At 43.6% G+C, this 24832-nt stretch overlaps 1 protein-coding gene across 3 annotated transcripts in view; it reads right to left on the bottom strand.

Moving 5' to 3' along the window:
• Positions 1–24832, bottom strand: part of GABRG3 (gamma-aminobutyric acid type A receptor subunit gamma3) — a 570781-nt gene that overhangs the window by 503318 nt on the left and 42631 nt on the right. For all 3 annotated transcript variants that reach the window (XM_060233866.1, XM_060233867.1, XM_060233868.1), the window contains exon 3: positions 14066–14133. In XM_060233866.1, the coding sequence (XP_060089849.1) occupies positions 14066–14133 (68 nt within the window). The remainder of the gene's footprint in view (positions 1–14065; positions 14134–24832) is intronic.

Genomic DNA, 24832 nt, shown 5'->3' with positions numbered 1-24832 from the left:
TTTTGAAAAAGGGCAGGACTTTCTGCGCTGTCAAATTAATGCGGCATTGAGCTGCAGCAAGCCAGGATGACCCTGGATGACACTCGATTGCCAGATGTGGATGTCTGAACGAACACATTTAATCTGTCAGCAAGATGGAGTGTGTCGCCACTAATGGTACGTCTGATTGCATCCCAGGAGACTCAAAATTGGCCAACTGTTTCAGGATGACTGTGGGAGTTTCAGGGCCAAAATTGAAAGACATTGAAAAATCATGGTCCAGGTGAGACAGACCACCCCCATCCCCACTTCAATACTCTACTATTGAGGGGAAAATGCATTAAATATTTACAGCTCGCTCTCACCTCCAATGGTTCCCTCACAGCAAATTTTGTGCTAATGGGAAGCTGGGTCTATTTATATTTATATATAGCTCTATTTATTTAGCAGTGGCATTTTTATGAGTACCCCTACAAAATACAACTTGATTATTACATGTACATCTCGCAAACAATAAAGTTAGATTTTTACTCAATCAAAAAGTAATTATAAAAGCGTAAGTATTTTATGGGTATGAATAGACAACAACTGATTATTAAGATTCAGAGAAACCTCCACATCTTTTTTACTACCTGGTCAATAAACCAATAAAAATTCATTATATCAAAGCAATAGATCCTACCATAGGCATTCAAAAGTACTAAAGATAATTTAGAGAGCAAACATTGGTGTATTGAAGGTAAACTTTAGAGATAGCATTATTATATGTTAGATGCGATGAGAAACCTGACTAAAAGGAATGTGACTAGGCTTCCCAATCCTCAGGTTCCAGCGGGGGATCCCCCGGTTTTACAGGCTTCCCCCACCTCCACAGTCACCATGAGCTCCGGCAGGTTTAGAAACCTGCAAACAGGTCCGTTTTTAAAATGTGTGCCTTTAAAGTTGAGCAGGAAGTGCTTCATGGGGAAGGGTCAGCAGCAGTTTCATCAGAGAACAGACACTGTTTATTTTGCTTTTGTTTTCAGAGCAAGTAAAGTTGTGGAGGAACCAGACCTAGTAAATGTGTGTGTGAGAGAGGGAGGGAGGGGGCAGGGGATTCCCTGGTTTGGAGGCCCTCCCCCTGCTTTAGAAAGCTTTAGAAAGCAGGGTGGGGAGGGAAATGTCTACTGGGCACTATTATTTCCTATGGAGAATGAGTCCCATAGGGAATAATGGGGAATTGATCCACAGGTATCTGGGGCTCTGAGGGGGATGTTCTTTGAGGTAGAGACACCAAATTTGCAGCATAGCATCTGATGTCTTTCCTCAAAACACCCTCCAAGTTTCAAAAAGATTGGACCAGGGGGGCCAATTCTATGACCCCCCTAAGAAGGTGCCCCTATCTTTCATTATTTCTAATGGAGGGAAGGAATTGAAAAGGTGTGCAGTCCCTTTCAATGTGATGGCCAGAACTCCTTTTGGAGTTCAATTGTACTTGTTCCAACCTTGCTCATGACTCCACTCCCAATATTTCCTGGCCCCACCCCCAAAGTCTCCTGGTTCCAACCCCAAAGTCCCCAGATATTTCTTGAATTGGACTTGGCAACCCTAAATGTGACTGGGGGCAAGACTATTCACTTTTTGCCTGAATAATACAAAGGTAGATTCAAGAACAGGTAGAGGAACTACACAAGCAAGAATACCAATCAGAAACCATGATAAACCTGAAGAGGCCTGAGGACTCTGCACATGTGAGGGCTGCACAGTCTGATGAAATCATTCAGAAGCAAACAGGATGTCCAAACAAGTGTCCAAAAAGTATCAAGGTATCCCGGTAACCAATATTTAGGCTGTGCCTACAGAGAAGGAACTTCTCATTCTGCATTAACAAAAATACATTAGGCATTTGCCTAGTCTGCTAAGTCACTCTATAAATAAAAATCATAAGGAGAAATATCTGAAAAGGAGACCCCACAACAATATTGCTCCCATTGGGACTGAAGACAGCATACATATTTGCCCTTGAGATCAACCCAAAATTCCTTGTATTTTTGTGAGTATCACTGTTGAATACTCAAAAATATATGTGTGCATTTGTGAGCATTCAACAGGATGCTCACAAAAAGTGCACACATACTCTCTAAGGTGCTCATTTCCCATCCCTGCTATTTCCTTCTCCGTGACAGTGTCCCTACCTTCCCAAGCTAACCTTCAAAAGGGAAAGGGGAATAACTTGCCATACTGATAATTTAAAATTGCAAAGACATTATCAGTTAAACATATGAGGTGTTCAAAGAAAAAAAAAAGGCATGGCAAGCAGAGTAAGTTTAATTTCAGAACAAATCATCTGTGAAGAAAGCAGCATCCCTAGCACCTACATGCATGCAGTCTGTACTGTCAACCAGAGTGTCACATCTTCAGGTTGGTCAGATGACCAGCCGGAATAACCATCCAAAAAAACTCAAACTGAATATGAACCAGAATAAAAACAAACAAACTAAGCATACAGGAGTTCAGAATAGTTGTTTGAAAGTATTTGTTGATCCCAGACAATAATAAAGTCTTTTTTTTTTAAGTCAGAATAAGAGCTCCACTAAAAAACAAAACAAAACAAGCTCTGATGCAGTTACTCATTGGTATCATTGGATGTGCCCAGATCATGGACACATACAAGCAATTTTTGACATTCTGATTTCATCCAGGGTTTTTAATTTTGCTGCCTTGAAAGGTGAAGAATGATGGAAATAATCTGCTTTAAAATTTCATTCCACAGTTGCAGAAACTAGGGGTGCCATCCTCCAGGCGGGACCTGAGGATCTCCCAGAATTACAGCTCCTCTCCAGACTACAGAGATCAGTTCTCTGGGAGAAAAGGGATGCTTTGGAGGGTGGACTGTATGGTATTGTACCTTACTGAGGTCCCTATCCTCCCCAGACTCTACCCCAAAATCTTCCAGGAGTTCCCTAGCCTGGAGCTGGCAGCCACCAGCAGCCAGGAGGGACCTGGTAACCCTAGCAGAAACAGACTGTGAAGGCAAACTTGCTGGTTGGGGAGCGGGGGAAGGGAGAGAGGACAGCATTTCTGAAACTGAAGAATGCCTGAATCATGCCTTACCTATTCTCTGTAGTGGTATAAAAATTATTAAATCGCTTTATTCCTAAAGTTTAATCTAAAAGCAATAGGCTGAGAGATGCACACTTCATTTTAGCGCTGAAAAAAATGCATCTCTCCTCTTAGGGTGTGAGTGTGGTTTAGTAATAGGAAGGAAGGAAGCATGAGTTGTTTGTTTTTCCTCTCTTGCTGCTTCTTTCAACTGCCTGAAGTATTTTCACCAGCAGACAGGGAATTCAAAATGGCCCTGGTGCCACATCACATGACTGGCCCATGTTACATGTTCAGTCCATACCATACAGTGCTTCACTTACAATCCAGCTTCGTAGTTTTGTCTGGTTGTAGTGGGTGAAGCAAGAAATGCTGACTGCTGAGACAAGGAGGTGGTGGCAGCCTCTATACTCTCTTTTGGGCCAGCATCTCTTAGAGTGGACGGTTCAGGTGGGAATGCATCAGAGACCAGTCACTGTACTTGCCACTGGATTGTCCTCCTTGCAAGGAAAAAAAAAACAGGCAGAACTAGCTGATACCTGGGGACAATTTCAACCTTGTGCTTTTTAATAGCAAGGACTTATTTACAAGATCACTGACTAACTTTTGTTTACTTTGGACAATAGCTCGCGGACAGTGAATACTGATGCTACATCTTGAAACTAGACTTGGGCCATGGATCTCTGTACAACTTGTTCCCCCGCAACCAATGAACTGGCAGCCATTGAAGATCTTTTAAAATAGGTAAAACATGTGCACTATATTTTCCACACCAATTAGATTCTAAACAAGTTAAAGTTTGCAAAGTCTTCAAAGGCAACCTCGCATTGATCATATGGCAATAATCTAATTTGGTTGTGATCAGAGTATGATTAACTCTGACCAAATCTCATTTTATCATTGCATTAATTTGGAAAAGATTCTTTTACAGCACAAATGAAATGGTTCTGAACAAGTAGAAAGATGAAATTAGAGGCCCCCTGTGAGCAGAGGAACTTTGTTTCCATTATTGTTACAGAAATAAAATGCTCTTCACTGATGGAAAAGGCTGAATAAATTCCCATGACAAACGTAAATCACAGTTCTCTCAAGAAGAGCCCCAGTGGCATTTTTGTCAAGAAATGGCAAGTACTGGCATTCTGTTAAATTTTATTTTATAAAGAACAAACCTAAAAAAAGCGATGAAATGAAAGTTCAAACTTTCTACATTAAATTACAAGTAATAGTTCTCAGCCTGACAGCTAACATTTCTTTTGACACAGATAGAATTTGTTGGGTTTTCCCATTATTATAAAGAAGTTTTGGGAAAATCTGCATTTTATTAGGCTCCTGATTTTCAGTGTTCATTTATCTCCCTGCATTATGCTACCTTTATAGTACCACTGAAAAATATTTATACATGGAACCAATTTCCATCCTGCACTCTCTATTTTTAATACCAATAACTTATTCACAAGACCACTGAGCGCATGATTCATGGTAAACATATCATATGAAGGCTACATCCTCAAGCAGAGTTGATCCACAGATGAGACTTTCTACAACTTTTCCCCCAGAAGCAAAGTGAAATCCCAACACACATTAAAGGGTAGAATTGAAAGCAACCAAGTAAATATCAGCCTTAAGCCTTTCTATATGGTACTGGGTTGAGTGGTCAAATAAATCTATGGGCTTTTCTGCCACCCTGGCATGGTCTTGAAGTCATGTCCCTCACATCATTCACTCACCTTGAGAGCAAGTGACAACTGAGGCTGGAAATAAAGGCAGATGAATTATGCACTTAGTGATCTTGTCAACCAATCTTTAGTGTTAAAATGTAGCAGAGAAAGGGACAGATTTTAATTTTCATTAAGCCTAATAAAAGATGATGTATACTTGCTGTAAGTAAATGTAAAACAAGTAGATCTCCCTAACCTCTGAGCAGAGAGCTTTAAAAATTGGAGGGAGGGGCATAAAATATAATATAATAAATGTACTGGGTTAGATCCCAGAATTTGTCAGTTAAAAGTGTTCACACTTGCAGATCTTCCTGATTTACCCTGCTCCCAGTATTCCTCTCTGACCCCATGAAGGTTTATTTCCAGAACTATGAGACTCACATAGAATAACAGCTAAACAGGTTGGGAGACTCCAGCGGTGACAGCAAAAGAGGCAAAATTGCTAGGGTTATCAGCCCCCAAGTCCCTGTGTATCTCTCATCTACAACACATAACCATCTTCTATTAAGAACATCTACAAAACAACATAATATAGTAACTGTTACACATACAACTTTTAAAGGGATATACAATATGTACATATGACAGCATCAATCTTTATAGATAACATCCAGTTGGTAAAACCAAACCTGAGATGTCCTCAGAAAGGAACTTTCTATTGCAAAAAGATGTTTTCAGTCCTGCAGCTTTAAAGGACTGATGGCTGACATTATCCTCAGTCCAAACATAGCTCTGAAGAACTTTAATTTACAGCTGGATGCTCCAAGGCTTTTTCAGTGGAGATTCAGTCAAAATATACAAATTCCTTTCAATCAAAATATAAAGCTGTCACCAATAATTGGACTCCTTACACTCGGAGGACAAACATTCATCCACTTTTTGCCTGGTGAAACACTTTCATGCATTGAGTGGAAATGAGACTAATCATTCACCAGGATCTCATTGAAGTAGTTTGGTTGCTGTGGAGGAGCCACCAAACATCACCGGGGGTAAATCTAAAATATGCCAGCATAAAATCCCACTAAGACCTTGCTGGTATAAACCTGGCACTATGCCTGCACAAGGGCCAGAAATTATAGGTTTTGACAGAATACCTGGGGAGGGGAGAATACTTAGTAGGTATTGTAGGTTATCTCAGTCTCTATAAGTCTTTGTCTCAGCATAACACTACATCAACAAAAAGCAAACTAGAGTAAGAACAGGACTTTTTTGCAGAAAAAAGCCCAGCAGGAACTCATTTGCATATTAGGTGACTGGGGGTGGGAAGGAGCCTGGGAAAGCAGAAGAACCTGACACCAAGCCAGCTGGAACTGCACCAAGCCAGCTGGAACTGCATTCCTGTGCATTCCTGCTCAAAAAAAGCCCTGGGTAAGAATAATACTCTCATTGAACTCAAAAGAGGTGAAAAACAAAATCATCCTGCCTGTTTTCCAACATGTTTACACTGTCATGTGCAGTTTAGAATACCAAGTAACAGTGCAATCATACCATAGCATTGGTATTCTATAATCGACCACAGCTTTATTAAGCACTATATAAAATCTATCCAGGACAGCCACATCTTAGAAGACAGAATGTGCAGTATGGGGAGTCTCTCTGGACTTTCTTTATGCACACATAGAACACAAAACAAAGCAGGACTTTAGTGATGATAACAGTAAAGACAAGGCACTTTATACCACCCCCCCCCAGGGGAACCATGATGATGACAATCATTATTACATTATTAATATTGCTTTGTTTAACCTCTACAGATATTCTGCTTCTGAGCACACACACTGACCAAAAACACGCAAAACATGGAATCAAGGGAAGGTGATCAAACTTTGACTGCTACAAATGTCTCCCCATCACTACTGAAATGTGTATTTACTGTGTAAAGGTTCATTAATTCTCCCATCCTCAAAAGTTGCCTGCTGCATCTTCCACACAAGAGGCATTTTTGTATGATCTACTTTTTTGCACACAACCAATACACATATTTTCATAGGCTATTTAAAGTACTGATTCTGTTAAAGGTATTCTTCAGTTTTTATGGCTTTGAGGTCCTTCTCCCTCTTTCTTTCTTTCTTTCTTTCTTTCTTTCTTTCTTTCTTTCTTTCTTTCTTTCTTTCTTTCTTTCTTTCTTTCTTTCTTTCTTTCTTTCCTGTATCTCAAAAATAAACCTGAACAAGAGTCTCTGAACCATAAGTTGTCATCAGGATATGCTGTTATGCTTTTCATGGAAATAGAAATGATGGGGGATCTACATTTCCTTTGAGGTTCCTTGATGATTCTATTAAGTTTTCAGATTAAATAAACCAGTATACAATAAAACTCCTTTGTCACCCTCTTATTTTGTCATATAATTACATGTACTCAAAGGTCTAAACTGAACTGAGGTCACTATCACTAAGACATCACTTTAAGCACTTGTTCTTGAACAAGGCAACATTTTCTCATTGATAAATCACATAAATCATAAAAATCTGTGATGGGCACACAAGGCATTATTATTACCCCCCCCCCCCGTCAGAATACATTCAGTTCCTCATGTCTGAAGCTCAGTTTACAGGCAGGGAGGGGAAAGGCCTTTGGGACCCTTTTAAAAGGTCAAGCTCTTCCTGGTTCTTATCACTGGGATGGGGGAGACTTCACATACAATGTCAGGGAGCTTAATTTGTTGAAGGAGATATCAGAACCATACTAAATGAAAAGAATAAAAACAAAGCAAACAACCACAAAGAAGAAAAGTAGGTTTTTATGCCCCATTATTCTCTACTTTAAGGAATCTCAAAGTAGTTTACAATCACCTTCCCTTCCTCTCCCCACAACAGGCACCTTGTGAGGTAGGTGGGGCTGAGAGAGTTTTGAGAGAACTGTGGCTGGTCCAAGCTTATTATAGAGGAGTGGAGAGAATCTGCCACTCTAGAGTTAACATTTGTATTGCCCATATAAAACCAATCATGCTGCATGTGTGCAGACTGAACAAATAATGGCAGATAAAATATGAACAGATGCAAATCAGGAAAATCATTCTAATAGTAGGTCACCCAAATAGGATTGTGTCTTCTAATAACTGAACCAATAAGCTGCATGCCTAGTTTCAACATCTACTACCAGGATAAGAACATAACATCTCTGCTGGTCTTTTACTTTGTTTTGTTTGTGTTGTCTACTCTGAGGACGTGCTCCTTTGGTTTTTCTGTCTCATACTGAAGAGAAGCCTTGCCAGCTGTACAACTAAAAGGTCATCAAATTGGATTTTCTTTAGAAAAGTAGCACAATGTGTAGCTTTATTATCTTATTGTAGATATATCACCCTCTCAGATCATTTAAACACGAGGAAAAGAAGATAGTGCTAAGAAGTTTGGTAGTAAAATAGGTTTCTGAAGATTTTCCTAAGGAGCTTAAGACTGGAGGTTGCCATCCCACTCACACACCATTCCTGCACATAGTCATAAATAATCCAATGAATATCTACATGCAGGGCTTTTTTGGTAGAAAACCCCCAGCAGGAACTCATTTGCATATTAGGCCACACCCCCTGGCATCACCATTGTTTCACACAGGGCTTTTTTGTAGAAAAAGTCTAGTCGGAACTCATTTGCATATTAGGTCACACCCCCGACACCAAGCCAGCAGGAACTGTGTTCCTGTGTGTTCCCATTTAAAAAAAAAGCCCTACCTATATGAATATATGAAGATGCCTTATACTAAATTGCCCAGCAATGTCAGTATTATCTACTTAGACTGGCGGCAGCTCTCCGAGGTCTTTCATGTTACCTACTATTGGTCCTTTTAATTGGAGATGCCAGAGTTTGAACTCATAACCAGTGTTTCCTCTAAGCTGACTTAGTGTGTGCTAGCTCACAGTTTTTTAGCCTCAGTTTTTAGCCACAGCTTAGAGTATTGCTCATAGCCCTCTGCATGCTAAGCCACACCCCTTCTCACTGCCACTTCAGGCACTAGCAAGCAAAGAACTGGATGAGTGGGAGGTCTCGGCTACAGGAGACTTACAACCCTAAGTATAGCCCACAGTCCTGTTCATTCTATAGAAAACACCTTCCTGAGCCATTACATTACAATATGACCCAATAAGTATTTGAGAAATGCTCTCCTGAACAATTCTGTTTTACATAGTTTGTTGAATTACAGAAGCAGAATAGCCTTCCTAGGCTCTTCAGGCAGGCCATTCCACAAGGGGAGCCACAACACAGCATGCACATGTATGGGGAGTTGTTTGTTTTGCCCATTAGCAGAACAGTACTCCCAGAAGGTTTGCTCAAATAAGCAAAGCTATCATGGTAAAGCATAGAACAAGATCTGAAGGTCCAAGGCCATTTGGGGCTTTGTATGCAATACCCTGTATGCTGAACTGAACCCAATAGCTAATGGGCAGCCAATGGAGTGACTGCAGAATGGTTATAATGTATTCAGTGTTTGCTTGAAATTTCAGTATTAGTTTTTAATCCAGTTTTCTGGAGTAAGCATTATTGAAAAAAAGAAGCCTTGTACTTCCATTTATCATACTGAATCTGGCATCGGTAAACTTTTATCAGAATATGTTGACACTACATAGTGATGCTTGGAACCCTCCAGATCTAGAGGGCAAGTGCCACTGAGTAGCCCATCAGCAAAGATGAAAACAAAATCCAAAAATTTTCAGAGAAAAAAATTAATTTTGACAGATCAAGGAATGTATAGTACATAACAATCATAATGAACTATAGATGAGAAAAATAGATTGCGCAGATAGTACTGGAACAACTGATGGCAACAATGAGTATCAGTACAATATTTGATTCATTCTTCTTCAAGCAAAGCAATGCACGCCAATCAATAGAACCATCTGTTTCAGTCTCAGACTTGACAAAAAGCTAATTATCATCTTCCCTTACTGCAAATAAATGGGGGTGTTCTGTGCAATTTGTGCATAGTATGGGTTCTTCCAATTCAAATTGTTTTATACTTTAGATAATAAAAGCCCTACTGTGGTGGCAAATCTGAGGATTTTCATTGGTTGGATGTGGGCCATGCAGGATTGGCTTGCACTCTGTCTGTAGCATGCCACTAGCTGATTCTGCTTTTTCCCGCCCACTACCAGCCCCATCAGGCAAGAACCCCACCAGACGGCCACTGACCTCTGAGGGAGACAGTTCTCTGCTGACAGGTTCTCCTGGGGGCTTACTGATCACTACTGCCTCTCCTCAGGCCAGGGTCTGTTGTAGGAAGTCTGGGACAGTCCATCTCCCCCCTTCCCCACAACAACACTGTCTCAAAGCAAAAGCTGAAGCAAACAGTAAACTGTGAGATACATGTTCATGAGACAAACAGTAGCAGTTACTTCTCTTCAACTGACACGAAAGGAATGTTCATTCATGGCAGGGAGGGACCAGTTCAACAGCAGCAGATAAACAGACTGACACTATACAATGTATCAAGCCCCCTTTCTACCAGCAAATACTCTTCACTCTTTCTGTTCAAATTAGGCTACAGTGGGTTTCTATGATAGAATGGACTCTACTCTGTTCTATGGGTCCATAGGACACAATGGACTCCATTCTATCCTATCAGCCCATAGGACAGAGTGGACTCCATTCTGTCCTATGGGCTGATAGCATAGAATTGAGTCCATTCTGTTCTATGGGCCCATAAGATACAATGGAGTCCACTCTGTCCTATGACCCCATGAGATGGAATAGACTCGGTTCCATTTTCCCACCTCCTGCAAGCAGGAGGGAGTGAAAGGGAGGCTTGCAATGGCTCCCTGCCTCTTACAGCCACCAGCAGAGCAGGTCTGCCAGTCAGCTGCTTGCTTTAAAAGGCAGGGAGCCATTGGAAGGCTCCCTTTTGCTCCCCCCATCTGCACGTGGGAGAGGTAAAAGGGAGGCTTCTAATGGCTGTGTGCCTGCCTGTCATCCTGACATTTTTCTTTCTCCCTGTCTTCCTTCCTTCCTTTTATTTTCCTTTTTTTTTTTGCTCCTTTCTCTCCAACATTTCTATAACTCCCTTCCTTCCTCTCATTCTTTCTCTGTCTCTCGCTGTCTTTTTCTTTCATTTTATCTTCTCACTTTTCTTTCTCACTCCTTTTTCCCCTTCTTTTTTCACCTCTCCCTTCTGTTCTTTCTCTCATTCTGTCTCTGTATCTGTCTTTCTATCTTTTTATTTCATTCTGTCTACCTTCCTTCCTTTCATTTTTCTTTTCTGCACTCCTTTCTCCCCATCTTTTTCCTACCATTCTTCCTCTCATTCTTTCTGTCTCTCTCTTTCTTTTTCTTTCATTCTGTTTGCCCATCTTCCTTTCTTTCTGCCACCTACACATTCATCACCACTCCTCCCAATATTTTTCTAGGGTCCATTGTATTTCTTCCTACAACAGGCTTTACTGCTGGTGAGTATATAAAGCATTTATCCTGTTTAGAAGGAATTCAGGATAGATTGGGGGGGGGGAGGGGGAGTGTTACTACAGACAGATTTGTGACTAATGTATCCAGTTTGTATACAGCCAATATTCAAGTGATGGGAAGTGGCCATTGTGGGTAGTAAATGCATGCAAGTCAGCTGTGTGGCATGTTTAAATGGTAGAAACAGTCATTCCCTTAGATTTAAAGGTTCATTGTGTCAATGCTAGTACCAGATGTAAAACCCGACAGGGGAGGGCAGGATATAAATATAATAAAATAAAAAATAAAAGAAAGAATCTGAGGTTCATATTGGATGCCAAAAATGTCAGCCACCAATGGACTTAATTGCACACTTTCAGCAATTTCAACAATTTTATGTAAATGCCATAGAAACCTTGTACATAGTGGTATTTATTTTTTCTTGTACCATAATTTTCATCTAACCAGAACCTCCCAAGGTAGCTCACAGTTCAAATGAAACAACTCAGTGTAATTATATTCATTTCATTGCTTCCCTTTTCTGTATTAAGCCCAAAGTGCTTGTCAGACTATGTAAATTCACATACCATATACACCTCTAAATTTTCAACAAAGGAATTCAGGATACCATAATGACACTTATCACATTCCATCATAAAAATCCTGCAAGGAACATGGGACTAAGAAAGAGTGATGGGTCCATTGAACTTCATGGCTAAGACCTAAGATTTTCAAATCAGGTTTTCATGGTCTAAGACTCTAGCCTCCAAGTCACAAAGAATGTAAATCATAAAATAGCAAGTAATCAAAATAGGACAGATACAATAAACCGACTGGACTGCCTGAAAGCAAAACTGATCCTTATCTAGAGCCAGTTCTTATGCTTCATTTCTGCATTTCCACATTAATGATACTGTTGTAGGGGTTTACAGACTTTCTTGCATCCCAGCTAAAGTGAAATGATAAAGGTGATTTGGGGTACTTACTTGCCCAAAAGCTGATGCTTATGTTTAACAAAATCCTTGCAATATTACATTTCTCTAAGCATTTCAATTTTTGTTATCTTCCTCACCAAACACACAAATTGTTCAGATAATGAAGCATCAAGCAAGATATTAGATACGTGTAGACACAGACACACATGTGCCAGTGCTTTCCAAGTAGACCTCAAAATAACCCAGAAAACACCTTTAGTTGCCTTAAATCCTATTGAAATCTCAATGGGATAAGTTCGTAGCAACCAAGAACTTACATTAATTTTAATTGTGTTCAAATGTTAATAGCTGATATCGAAGCATTATTTAGAATGGAACAACTGTTGTTTCTACAGAAACCTACTGGCTTAAAAGCCTTTAGATGTGAATAAAATTAAATCAATTAAAAATAACCTTCCATGGATTAAACACATTAAAACTCATACTTGTGCTCAAAAATATCAGCAATATAACTGAACCTTAGTTTCATTTATTTACCCATGAAACAAAATGTTAGCAAATTAAGAAAGAATGTAATGTCTAACTTAGTCCAAATTACAGAAGTTTGTTACCAATACAGTTGAAATTAGGTCCAGTTTATAATGAATCTTCAGTTAACACAACCAAACAGCTAAACTGTCTGTAAATTCCACACAAAATAACTATTTATTGTTTTATAATATAGCTCTGCCAGGCATTTTTATATTCCATTGGCAATCTCATTGGTCTCAGAATGGGACTGTTCCCCCTCCCCAACGAAGAACTATAAACTTAAAGGTACTAATTTATTTTATTTGTATATTTCTTGCCACCTTTCTGTGTTCAGAAAGCCCTTAAAAGAGATTCACACAATATAATGTGATTTACAATAAAATCCAATTTACATTTAAACAATTTAAAACAATTTACAATTAAAACAAAACTTTAAAAAACAAACAAACCCTGGCCTTTAAAAGATCAAGAAAGATCCTGCTTGAGAAGCTTATAGCAATAAGGAGGTCCACAATGAAAATGCCTGAACCTTGGCTTTAGTATTTTGAGGAACCTATCAGCATTTCTGTACAAGGAAGGGAAGATTGCTTCCTTAAATGAATGTCATCCAATAATCACAGATGTATTTATGACAGCAGCAGCATTTTGTCATTCAATGGGTGTGATCACACAAGGAATTTGGCATGGTAGTATCCCGGCTTTGATGTGTGCTGGGGCACTCACACAGCCTCCGCACTGCTGCCGGAAGAGGCACTGGCCATACACTCGTAGGAGGAGCATTCAGATTGTTCATGTGGTGTGGGTGCATCATGCCACCAGCCATTCAGACAGCCAGGAAACACACCCTACATACAGTTTAGAGATTTGCTACTGGGAAGTTCACAATAGCTATTTAATCCAGTCTCAGCCTGTCCTAAGATGAAGTGGGTAAGGGTGGGACTTAGTTAGTAGACATATGTGTATGATTACAGACATTAGATCCAGATGGGAGGCATGGCTAAATCAGGCCAAATCTCTTGTGTGATTGCACTCACTGTAAAAATATAGTCTTCTGTGAGACTCACACCAGCTTTTCAATGGACATGAAAGCATTTTTAAAATTTATTTTGCGTTAGCATATTTTTTCTGCCACCTGCATTGTTTCAGTGTTGTTTACAACATAATAGTGAACATGTTTTTTTCCCAGCTACACCAGGGTTCCTGTTCTGTACTTCCAAATACAAACAGAATATTCATAACTTGCAAGACTTTTAGGACAGATATGACACAGCATGGTGTTGCGCAGCATTTTTTTTCTCCCTCTGGAAAAGGAAGAAAGAACTGTCAGGAAAACAGAACTGTATTGACAAAGAGAATGACATCAGCAAGCACTTCACCTCATCTCATTTTAGGAGGGGAAATGCAAGAATGCTAAGAACAGCAGTGCCAATAAAATCATTGAAGGTTAGACACTTACCATATTTATTGATGACACAGGGCCAATACTGTTTACATATATGTCAACATCAATTACAGTCGGTTTCACTGTGAAAGAAACAAAGGAAGATTTTAATAGCATCCCCAAAATAGTACAAAGCATCATGTTAAACATATTTGTATTTATGGCATTCTAATCCTTAATCAATTTTTGGGGGGCGGGGAACAGTCTTCTCAGTTTAGAAAAACACACAATTAAGGAGGGGCATGGCAGAAGTTTATAAAATTACTAGCAGGGAACCCACAAGGACTTGCAAGGGTCACTTCATTTCCTCCTGTATCCCCTTCCCAATGTTATTTCCTCTTCTATCCTCCTGGCAGTCCCCATATCCTCTCACTGTTGCGGAAAAAAAACTAAAATTGGTCCCCTTATGTCAACAACCCATGTCATTTTTTATTGTTTGAAGCACCTAGAAATTGCTGGAAGCTATAGTCTGTAGGTTCTTTTGCTCCTTTCCACTCAGCAAACAAACTTTTACTTCATTTCTCTCCAGTGGGGACCCAAAGCAGCTTGCATCATACTCTGCCCCTCCATTTCATCCTCACAACTTTGTGCAGTAGATTAGTCTGAGAAAGAACAATTGTCCCAGGATCACCCAGTAACTTTCATGGTATACTTAGGATTTAGATCTTGGTCTCCCAGATCCCAATCTAATGCTCTAATCACTTCACCACACTGGCTCTCAGGTTTTTCTTCTGTCCTTCCTCCTGGTAGCTTCTCTCTGGGAAAAATCTAATCGTTGCATTTTTTTTCCAGTAACAAGTTGCTCAATTGAGTTGTGTGGTGAACACTGTCAGGACAGGCCAAGCCAAGCCACACAAATTGTGTGGAGGTGGCTGCTAAATCCAGGTGAGTGTGTATGGCATGAAGTCAGCCACTGCCATATCTGGGTGAGTCACACAAATAGCATGGTAGCAATTTTCTGCTAAATTGCTGCTAAGAACAGGGGTGGACTTGGATGTCAAAATACCTTTTACTGACAGAAACAGAGATTTGAAGGCTGGCAATACTGTTGTGGTTGCCTAGCAACCCCTACAGTGGCAACTGAGATCTCTAAGAATACTAATTTCTTAAAGCTAACAGGCACTGTTTCTATTATTTTGTGTTTTCAATCCTCCATCATTTTTATAAAAGATTTCGGATTTTTCTGAAAATCTGGGACTTTTCTCAGGTTAGTAGAAAGATTAGTGCCCATTGCTGCATTATCTGGATTTAAAATGCCATGCTGAGAATTAGATATATCAGCAAACACGTAAATACAGGGAGGTTTTCTCTCTCTCCCATAATTCTAAAACTCAGGGACACTCTAATGAAGTTCAGGCAGTGGAAAGAGATTAAGGGTGGACAAAACCAAAATAAAGTATTTCTTTACTCAATGAGTAATTAAACTATGGAATTCATGGCTAGTGGATATAGTGATGGCAACTAGCACAGAGGGCTTTAAAAGAGAATCAGACAGGCTTATTGAGGAGAGGGTCACTAGTACTCGGTTACTAGCCAAGATGATTAAAGGAATCCTTCATGTCCATAGGAGTAAATCTCTGACTCCCAGTGGTAAGACACAACCTCAGGGGATATCACTGACCTTTGTCCTGTTTGCTGGCCATCCAGGGTAACTGATTTATGAAACAGGATGCTGGACTAGATGAATCGCAGGTCTAATCCAGCGATCCCATTTATTTTCAAAGTCCCTTTTAAAAAATCATTCTTATTTAAAGAAACAAACTTGGGATTTAGTTTGTATAGTTTGATGTAAATTGTATAGTTTGATGTAAATGTGATTGTCTATGTTGAAGATGAACTAAAACCAAAGAAATGACCATATTATAGCTTCACATCTACAGGTAATAGTACAATGGACTGACAACAATTTAAAAAATGACAGTTATGAAGTACAAAATGTTTGTTCTGTATAAAGTCAAGTTACAATGGTTTAGCAGGCATAGTGTATTTTGGCTGTGCTTCTAATTTGAACCTTTTTTTTGTGTGTGTGCTAGATAATTTTGTCTGTACATCCACCCTTAACCCACTGCTCCATGCACTAACTTCGTGATTCACCATTCAGATTATTGCTGCATGGTAACCAGGGCTCTTTTTCTGGCAGGAGTTCCTCTGCATATTAGGCCACGCCCCCTGATATAGCCAATCCTCCAAGAGCTAAGAGGGCTCTTAGTACAGGGCCTACTGTAAGCTCCAGGAGGATTGACTACATCGGGGGGGGGGGGTGGCCTAATATGCAGAGGAGCTCTTGCTAGAAAAAGAGCCCTAATGGTAACCATGGAGTAAGCATGTGGGCGGCATCCTTTTTTGTTTTTCATGCATGTGCATAACTGTGTGTTCAAAACACCAGCTCTTTTTTTTACCATTCTGCAATCTCTCCAAGTACTGTGATCATTGGTTCCTATACAACTGTATTTCTTTATCAGAAATCACTCCCTTTCCCACTAATTTCATAGGGAAGTTTTCCCTTTTTCTGCCCCCTTAGAGTGTTCCTGCCAGAGCAATATTATGAAGTGTCTTGGAGTAAAGTTCCAGGGGAGGGGGAATCCTGGCCGCTAATAGGGGAGCCTAAATAGGGACTATTTCCAGTGTCATCCCATCCCAAGAAATGGCAGAAAGGGTCATTTTTCTAGAATTTGTTGCTCTACAGCACTCGCTCCTATGGGCTCCTAATCACAACAAAATATTGTAGTGAAGAAGCATGCAAATAGTGATTCAAAACCCTTGCATGAAGATCTAATTATGTGCATATCACTGCTTTGGAATAAAAGAAGGGAAGGTTCAGATTTCCCAAATGGCTTGACTTTGCAACAGGGGAGTTCAGATATCCAGAAATGCTGGGTGAAGCCATTTATATCCACAGATCTTGGACTTTCTCTTGTGTCAGAAAATTTGCAATTGAGAAGGGGTGAGATGGGAGGGGGGGTGCTAAGTGAGAAACAGGATACCGACTAAGCTGTTTGAATGTGATTTTTAGATCTACAGGATAATAGCAATGACATCGGATCAAACTGCCTGTCTGACTGCAGCCAAAGAGAACTAAAATTAACACACTAAGAGTACAGTTCTATGCAAGTTGCTCCAGTTCATAGTCCACTGAAATCAACAGGCTCAGACTAGATTACCTCTGCATATGTTTGCCCTCTTAGTGTTCCATAAAATGTCATCAATCCTCTGTTGCATATTAGTGCCAAGAATACCTTGCTTTCCTGGGGCTTCTCAGTCACAAAGGAGAGAGAGATAGCCACACCTCCCCTCCCTCCATTAACTGAGTCTCCTCTCTGCTCCTCCTGTGGAAAGAAGGGGAGGAGGGAGGGAAAGGAGTGTGCGCCAGAAAGATCTGAATTGGAGCCAGTCCCATGGCACCTCTTTAAGACCAAGAAAGTTTTGTTTCAGGTATAAGCTTTCATGTGCAGGCACACTTCTTCAGAGGGAGGGGATATTCTTCTGCTCTGCTGTTTAATTTGAAATTTTCTCTCTCTGTGTTCATCTGTGGGAATGAGATAAAAAGCAAAACCTTCATTCCCTCCATAGACTGAGTCTCCTCCCATCTCCTTCACCCTTGGGAAGAAAGGGAGGGGGGAAGGAGCAAGCATGCCAGAGTGAGTGAAGTCTGAGTTAGTCTCTTAAAACCAAGGAAATTTTATTTCACTTCTTAGGAGGGAGAAAGGATTCTTCAGAAAACACAGAGCAATATCCAGAAGGAGGTGGCTCTTTGGGAGGCTGAAGTTGGCAACCAACAGACTACATGGCTCTATTGTGTTGTTGGTGCTTGTTTTTACTTTTCCTCTGCTATACATGCAGCCAAAGGATTAGCAATCTCGTTTTGCAACAGTATGCTTCTGATTAGCTCTCCTGGCAAGTGCTTCCACAAGGTGTTTCTGACATCAGTATAGTTCTCCTCAGCTGGTGCTGGCCAATCAAAGAGGGAGGGGGAGGGAGGTGCCTGTCACTCAAGCTCTCCCTTCCAAAGAAGAGTTAACTCTTCACCTCCCAGATTTCTGAAATTGCTGTGTAGGAAACCTGTTGTTAAGTGCAGTCTTTCACAAAGGGGCCTTTCAATTACACTTTTTTGCAGGGTGTTGCTAATTTTATTAACCTATGAAACAATTATATGAGACTTATTTTCTTTTGTCTGTCCTGAACTGACTGCCTACCAGCTTCATCGGATCTCCTCAAATTCTTTAGCATTTGGGGAGAGGGAGGAAAGTTTGTCTTTGCCAACTATCTCCATACCATGCATAATTTGATAAACCTTGCCTAGAGAGCCTCCACTATTCTGAATAAACCTGGAAGGGGGGGGGAGAAGCTTACAAACCAAGAGCCATTTCATGTTTTCCCTTGGGTCGTAGATGCAGAGCATGGAGCATGAGAGCAGGCTGGGAAAAGAGGCTGCTTGTTCTCCAGTCTGCCTATGTGGGTTTTCCTCTGCACCTGATTTGATGCAATAATTCAGAGCAAGAGGTAGTAGTTATCAAAGATTGTTAAATAAACAAAATATTGCAAGAGTGCTAATCTTTTAAGCATGTTTGTATTTTAAGTAAAAAATTAATATCTTTAATTGTGTTTGTGCCATTTATAAAGCTTATATCTCCACAACCTGTCATTACATTTTATGACACACATGGCCCGGCCCCACAAAATCCCATTTATGTCAGATCTGGCCCTCGTAACAAATGAGTTTGACACCCCTGGCTAAACCAATGTCAGAGAGAGAATAAAATAGATTTTTAGCTTGATCCAGCCTGTCTGTATTAGATTTCATATCAGCATCTGTGGCAATCCTAGTGTAATGATGACTATACATTGCAAAGTGTCTTGCATGGTTCAAAGTTCTAGTCATCTGTAAACTCATACCATGTAATAACAAAAGACTAAAATATGTGCATATAAGTCTTACTGATCTACATAATCCCACTGATGTCAGTGGTATAGTATGCATTTTATCAAATATGATGTGGTGGCTAGGAACTGGACTTAGAACAGAAAGACTTGGGTTCAAATCCCTGCTCCACGCTGAACATGCAGTTGCCATTGGACAAGTTGCTGTCTCTCATTCTAACCAACTCTATTGACAGAACAAAATGGTATAACCATATGTATGTCACTGAAATCACTTTACTATGTGTGCAAATGGTATATTTCCTTATTCTTTAGTTGACATGTGTTTTTAAAACTTTACAATATCATTCGCTTTAAAAATAGAGTTAAAATCTAAAATACTCAGAATGTCATTCTTTCATTAGTAAAAATTTGCTGCATAACCATTTGGGGCAGTTCCTTGGTCAAGAATTCATATTCAGTCTGTATCTAAACAATTAACATAGATGTTTTCAACCTTTTCATTTCTAGCACCTGGATATTTCTGGCCATTTATGCAAAAATATTTTTTTTCAATTCAGGTACCCAGAATTGTATATTATTTAATTTAGAAAATGTTTCTACAGAATTAAAGGACCATTGCACTGTAACAATATGTGGGAGTTCAATTGAAATCAGAAATTGAACCTAAAGAATAAACTTGAATAAATTGGTCTTAGCAATAAAAAAAGGAGATCTGAATGTTGAACAAATGCAACTGATTAATGTTACCCTGATTGTGCTCAGCTGAAAACAAAATGGCAATCTGGCAGCATTTCCTTTCAAGAAGAGGAGTTAAAAATGAAATAATTGAGGGAACCTACAAATCCATAATAGATGTAATTTATGGAAATCTTCCACGAACCAAAATGAAAGCATGCTGCAACACAGAAAGCAGTTTTACAAACACACTGCATCCCCTGCATCTTCAGTAGGGTCCCTATGAACTTTCTCTCTCATACTTCATGGGTCAGTGAGAATTCAACTATCTTGCAAAATTCATAAAAATGCACAAGAACCACCATTGTCTAGTGGTCAGAGAATCCGGCCCTTCCCCGCACCCGTCGACGTAGGAGGCTGGGGGCGGGGGCTGCGTTTGCCTCCCCGGATGGAGCGAGGCAACGGCTCCCGCCCATCTGGGCAAGTTGTGGGGCGTGGGCTGGGGCTTTATAAGCCCAGCCACGCCTGAGAGCACGCACTTCGCTGCGTTTTTTGGGACGAGCAAGTGCGTGTTCTCTTGATCGGCCTCCAGTGAGGCCTGATGCAGCGGAGTCGAGCGGCGCCTGGGCCGATCAACTGGCCGGCGCGGGTGTGTGCGTCCCGTCGGATCTCTGACGAGGCGCGGAGGGTCACAGCGGTGTTGACTTCGCTTGTGGATCAGCTGGCCGGCGCTTGAGGGAGCGTCTGGGCTGCAGCCCCCACCTTTCTCGCCCTGAAGCACTTTCCGCCGGGAGTCTGCGGCCCCCACCTTTTCCCTCGGCCTCTTACGAGGCCCAGAGCAGGCTCTGTCAGCCCCCACCCCCCCTTTTTTCTCTTGAAGCAGGCTGCTGCTGCTTGCGCTCCTCTTCTGAAGCCTGAAGCAGCCTTCTGCTGCCGGCGCTCGTGGGCGCTTTGGGGTGGCGACCCCCACCTTTTTCTCTCGGCCTCTTCCGAGGCCTGAAGCAGCCTTCTGCTGCCGGCGCTCGTGGGCGCTTTGGGGCGGCGGCCCTCACCTTTTTCTCTCAGCCTCTTCCGAGGCCTGAAGCAGCCTTTTGCTGCCAGCGCTCGAGTGAGCTTCGGGGTGGCAGCCCCCACCTTTTTCTCTCGGCCTCTTCTGAGGCCTGAAGCAGCCTTCTGCTGCCGGCGCTCGTGGGCGCTTTGGGGCGGGAGCCCCCACCTTTTTCTCTCGGCCTCTTTTTAGGCCTGAAGCAGCCTTCTGCTGCCGGCGCTTGCGGGCGCTTCGGGGCGGCGGCCCCCACCTTTTTCGGTCCCCACCTTGTTCTTTCGGCCTCTTCCGAGGCGTGAAGCAGCCTTCTGCTGCCGGCGCTCGTGGGCGCTCCCGGGCGGCGGCCCCCTCTAACACTGGAACATCGCTTAGGATGGTATCAGACGCGGTAACAGCGGCTTTTGAGCCGCAGGCTTGGCCCCCCCCTTTTCCGGCGGGAGTCCGTTAGCCTCCTTTTGGGCCCCTTTGGTTCAGTAACAGCCTCTTTGTGCTCCGTGGGGGTGGTTTATTATTTTAAGGGGCAAAGGTTTTTGTTACTCCCTCTCTTTGTGTTCCCAGGGGGCTGGCCAAAGGGCACCTGCCTTTACTGGCAGTAGCCGTGGGTTGCTACTGTGGCCCACGTTATAGGCCTTTTGCCCTTCCAGGGTGACTTAGTCTTAAGGCCCCGGGCAGGTGGACCCAGGGAGCCGTTTGATTTTATTCGTTTTGGGTTTTTGTAATGGCTCCCAAGAAAGGACAAGGGACCTCCAAAGGCAATCAGCCTGCGAAGGCCCTTGGCAAGAGGCCTGCACCTCGCAGGCCTGGCAAGGATGAGAAGGCCCGTGCTAGGCAGGCCATTGTGGACTGTTTGGCTGCTTTGGAGCGCCAACATGGTTTCTACCCTGGAACAATTGGTTTGCCCCGGGGGCGGAAGGATGCACGGGCGTCTACTTGGGCTTTTAAACAGTAGGTCCTGGCCCGTCTTTCTTCTTTGCAGGACATGGCTGCTCGCCCTGGCCCGTCGGGCGAGCTGAGTCAGGTTCCGGTGGAGCCCACCTCGGACTCCGAAGATGGGGTTCTTCCTCCGGAAGGCCCGGATCGCGTTGGGGATCGTAGTGGGTTGACGCCTGTTGTGGTAGCGGTTGGCGTGACCGGATAAGAAGGTAAGCTGGGCGGGCACGGGCCTGCTGGTGTCTGGCCTTGGGGTGTTTGGGGACCCCTTCATCAACCTTCGGCTGCTTCGCCATCACCTTCAGTTGGCCTGGGGGCGGACTGTGTGTCCTTGCCCCCAATGGCAGCAATGGCAGGCAGCAACGGCAGGTAGTTGTGGGCCTTGTGGGCACAGCCAGTTATTGCCTTGGTGTGCCGCGCCCGCTCCTGCACCACCGGCCACCCCGTCAACGTCTCAGTGTACAGTTGGTGAACCCCCTCTGGGCGGATCCTTGCCCTGGGGGCCAGTTGTGCGGGGGTTGATGGCCTCTTTGAGGCAGTATGGTGTAGTGGTTCTTATCTGGAAGAACCGGGTTTGGTCCCCCACTCCTCCACTGTCACCTGCTGGAGTGGCCTTGGGTCAGCCATAGCTCTGGCGGAGGTTGTCATTGGAGGGGCAGCGGCTGTGGGAGCCCTCTTCAGCCCCACCCACCTCGCAGGGTGTTTGTTGTGGGATAGTAGGGTGGGGTGATTGTGTGCCGCCCTGAGACTCTTCGTAGTGGAGGGCGGGATATAAATCCAATACCTTCTTCTTCTAGGGGTTGGTCTATTAGCCTTAGCTGAGCTGGAGGTTGGCCCTCTGTCACATTTGGGGTTGGTCCTGTTTCAGTGCCGCCCGTTGGGTGACACGGCTGTGCCACTCGGCGACCACCTGACTGTGGCCACCCGTGAAGATTCTTAGGGGTCAGTATGTCGACGCCTTTGGCCTTCTTTACAGGGAACTGGAGAAGTAGGACAAAGACGAATTGGATGAGAGGTATAAAGAAAAACTGAAGCGTAGGAAAGTGGATAGAAATTGGGCCAAGTGTTTGCCTGGATTTCTAATTTATGCTGGTGTGATGGCGCGTGCACAGCCTTAGGGCTGCACCGCTATTCCAGTACTGGATATCGTGTGCAAGGCATACTCGGACTTCTCAGGTGCTGCGTGGCTGCAGCACGACGAGGAATTCCGGATGAGGGCTGCCCTCAATTCGGCCATGCCTTGGGATTAAATAACCAGCAGCTCGGGCTACAGCTTACGCCTCCCCCTAAGCCCATGCGGGGGATAGGCCTGACAGCGGGCACCTGGTGAGTAAGCAGGCAGGTACGTCTGGCCCCCGCACCGGTGTGGGGCAACTGGTTCAGCCCCGGCTTTTTTGCTGGGAGTATACGCCCCAGGTAGTCTGTTACTGTGAGACCTGCTAGTATAGCACGAGTGCCCATTGTGCGGGGGCTCGCATGCTTTGTCAGCATGGGCCAGATCCAAGCCCCGAGGAGGTCCCAAGCGGACGTGGGGGCGGGGCCGGTGCTCATGGCTCTGGTAAAGGGCCCCAGCCCCATCAAGGTTTGGTTTCTCATTGAAATATTAGCTGGTTACCCCTGGTCAAGGGACAGGGACTACCTGATTAATACCCTTGAGCCCAAGTCTGTCCCGGTTGTATGCCTAGTTTATTATTTTACCTTGTGTTGTTTACGGTTAAATATTTTGTTCCTTGCCAAGCGCATGCCCGGTGTGTGCAACGGGGTCGCGGATGCTCTGTCTCGTCATCGGATGGAGCGGTTTCGACTCCTAGCACCAGGGGTCGACCTCCTGCCAGCTCGGATGCCGCCAGAGATGTGGCGGCTTGGAGAGTCGAGGCCGACCGGGCAATGCGCTGGCCCTAGCCCCTCGACCCGGAGGGCCTATGATCGCCCCGTTTAGCAGTTTATGGCTTTCAGGGAGCAGGTAGGATTGGCTGACCTGTGGCCGATTCCAGCAGCTCATCTCATGCATTTCTGCGTTGAGTTGGAAGGTAAGGTGCTTGCTGTAATAACCATTAGGGCGAAGTTGGCGGCCCTAGCGTTTACCAGTAGGGTAAGGGGCCTAGCTGATTCTTCCAACGATTTCAGACTTCGTAAATGTTGGAAGGCTGGACCCGGGAGCGCGGCCCGAGGCCGGACACTCGGCACCCCCCCCTTTTCCCCGAGGTGGAAGGGTTTTCATCAAACATGGCCCGTTGTTTGTTTTTCCAAGTTTGAGGCGGCATTATTTCATGCAGCTGCCATGACTGCCTTTTTGTCGCGCTTTGGGTTAGTGAGCTGGTGGTCCGCTCACATGATGATTCTCCTGGTTGGGCTCTCCAGTTTGGAGATGTAAAATTTGGAGATGTAAAAATTGTCGGGGACCGCGCACCCATCAGGGTGTGCTGGCCTAAGACTGATCAGAGCCACCAGGGTATTATGATCGCCTTGGGTGCGTGCCATGACTGTGATATTTGCCCAGTGTTAGCGCTGACAGATTACATTCAGTTTGCGGAGATGATCCCGGCCCCCCTTTTTTCGGTACGACGATGGGTCCCCTTTACCAAATTCCAGTTTTGGTCTGTGACCAGCCAGGCCTTAGACACACTTGGGTTGTCTGGTGTCTGGTTTGGTACTCATTCGTTCCGAATTGGGGCGGCTTCGACCGCTGCAGCCATGGGGTACCCGGGGCCGGCCATTCAACGGGTCGGGCGATGGCGGTCACCGGCGTACTAGGGCTATGTCCGTTCTATGTTGGCAACTGTTAATTTGTTGTTCTAATGTTGTTGCCTTGTTCTTCTATTTTAGGTGCTGTGGTGCATGGCGTGAGGCAGAGGATACTGATCGCCGGCCACAGCATGGTCTTTTGGGCTGCCCATCAGGCCCGGCATTTGAGTTGGATCGCAGTGGGGCTAGTGTTTGGGCAGCTGTCGAGTGGCAGGGCCGTCGGAGTCTTCTTTGGGACGGGCTCCTGCCACTCTCGTTACGGGGAGGAACGGTCCTCCGCCTCATATTTTGTTTATTCACCTTGGTGGCAATGATTTGGGCTTGATGCAGGGGAGGGCCCTGTTTCTTCAGGCAATCATGGGCCTCAGGTGATCCGGAGCAGGTGGCCCGAGGTGCGGTTACGGTGGTCCGCCATCCTTCCGAGGCGGGTGTGGCGTGAGGCTTGGGATCCTGCGGGGTCGGAGAGAGCCAGGCGCAGGGCCAACAGAGCGATTGGAAAGCGCTTC

The sequence above is a fragment of the Heteronotia binoei genome, chromosome 3 (genome assembly GCF_032191835.1).
Source record: "Heteronotia binoei isolate CCM8104 ecotype False Entrance Well chromosome 3, APGP_CSIRO_Hbin_v1, whole genome shotgun sequence".
Taxonomy (NCBI): domain Eukaryota; kingdom Metazoa; phylum Chordata; class Lepidosauria; order Squamata; family Gekkonidae; genus Heteronotia; species Heteronotia binoei.
The sequence above is the reverse complement of the archived record's forward strand: the minus strand, read 5'-3'. Positions and strand labels throughout refer to the sequence as shown.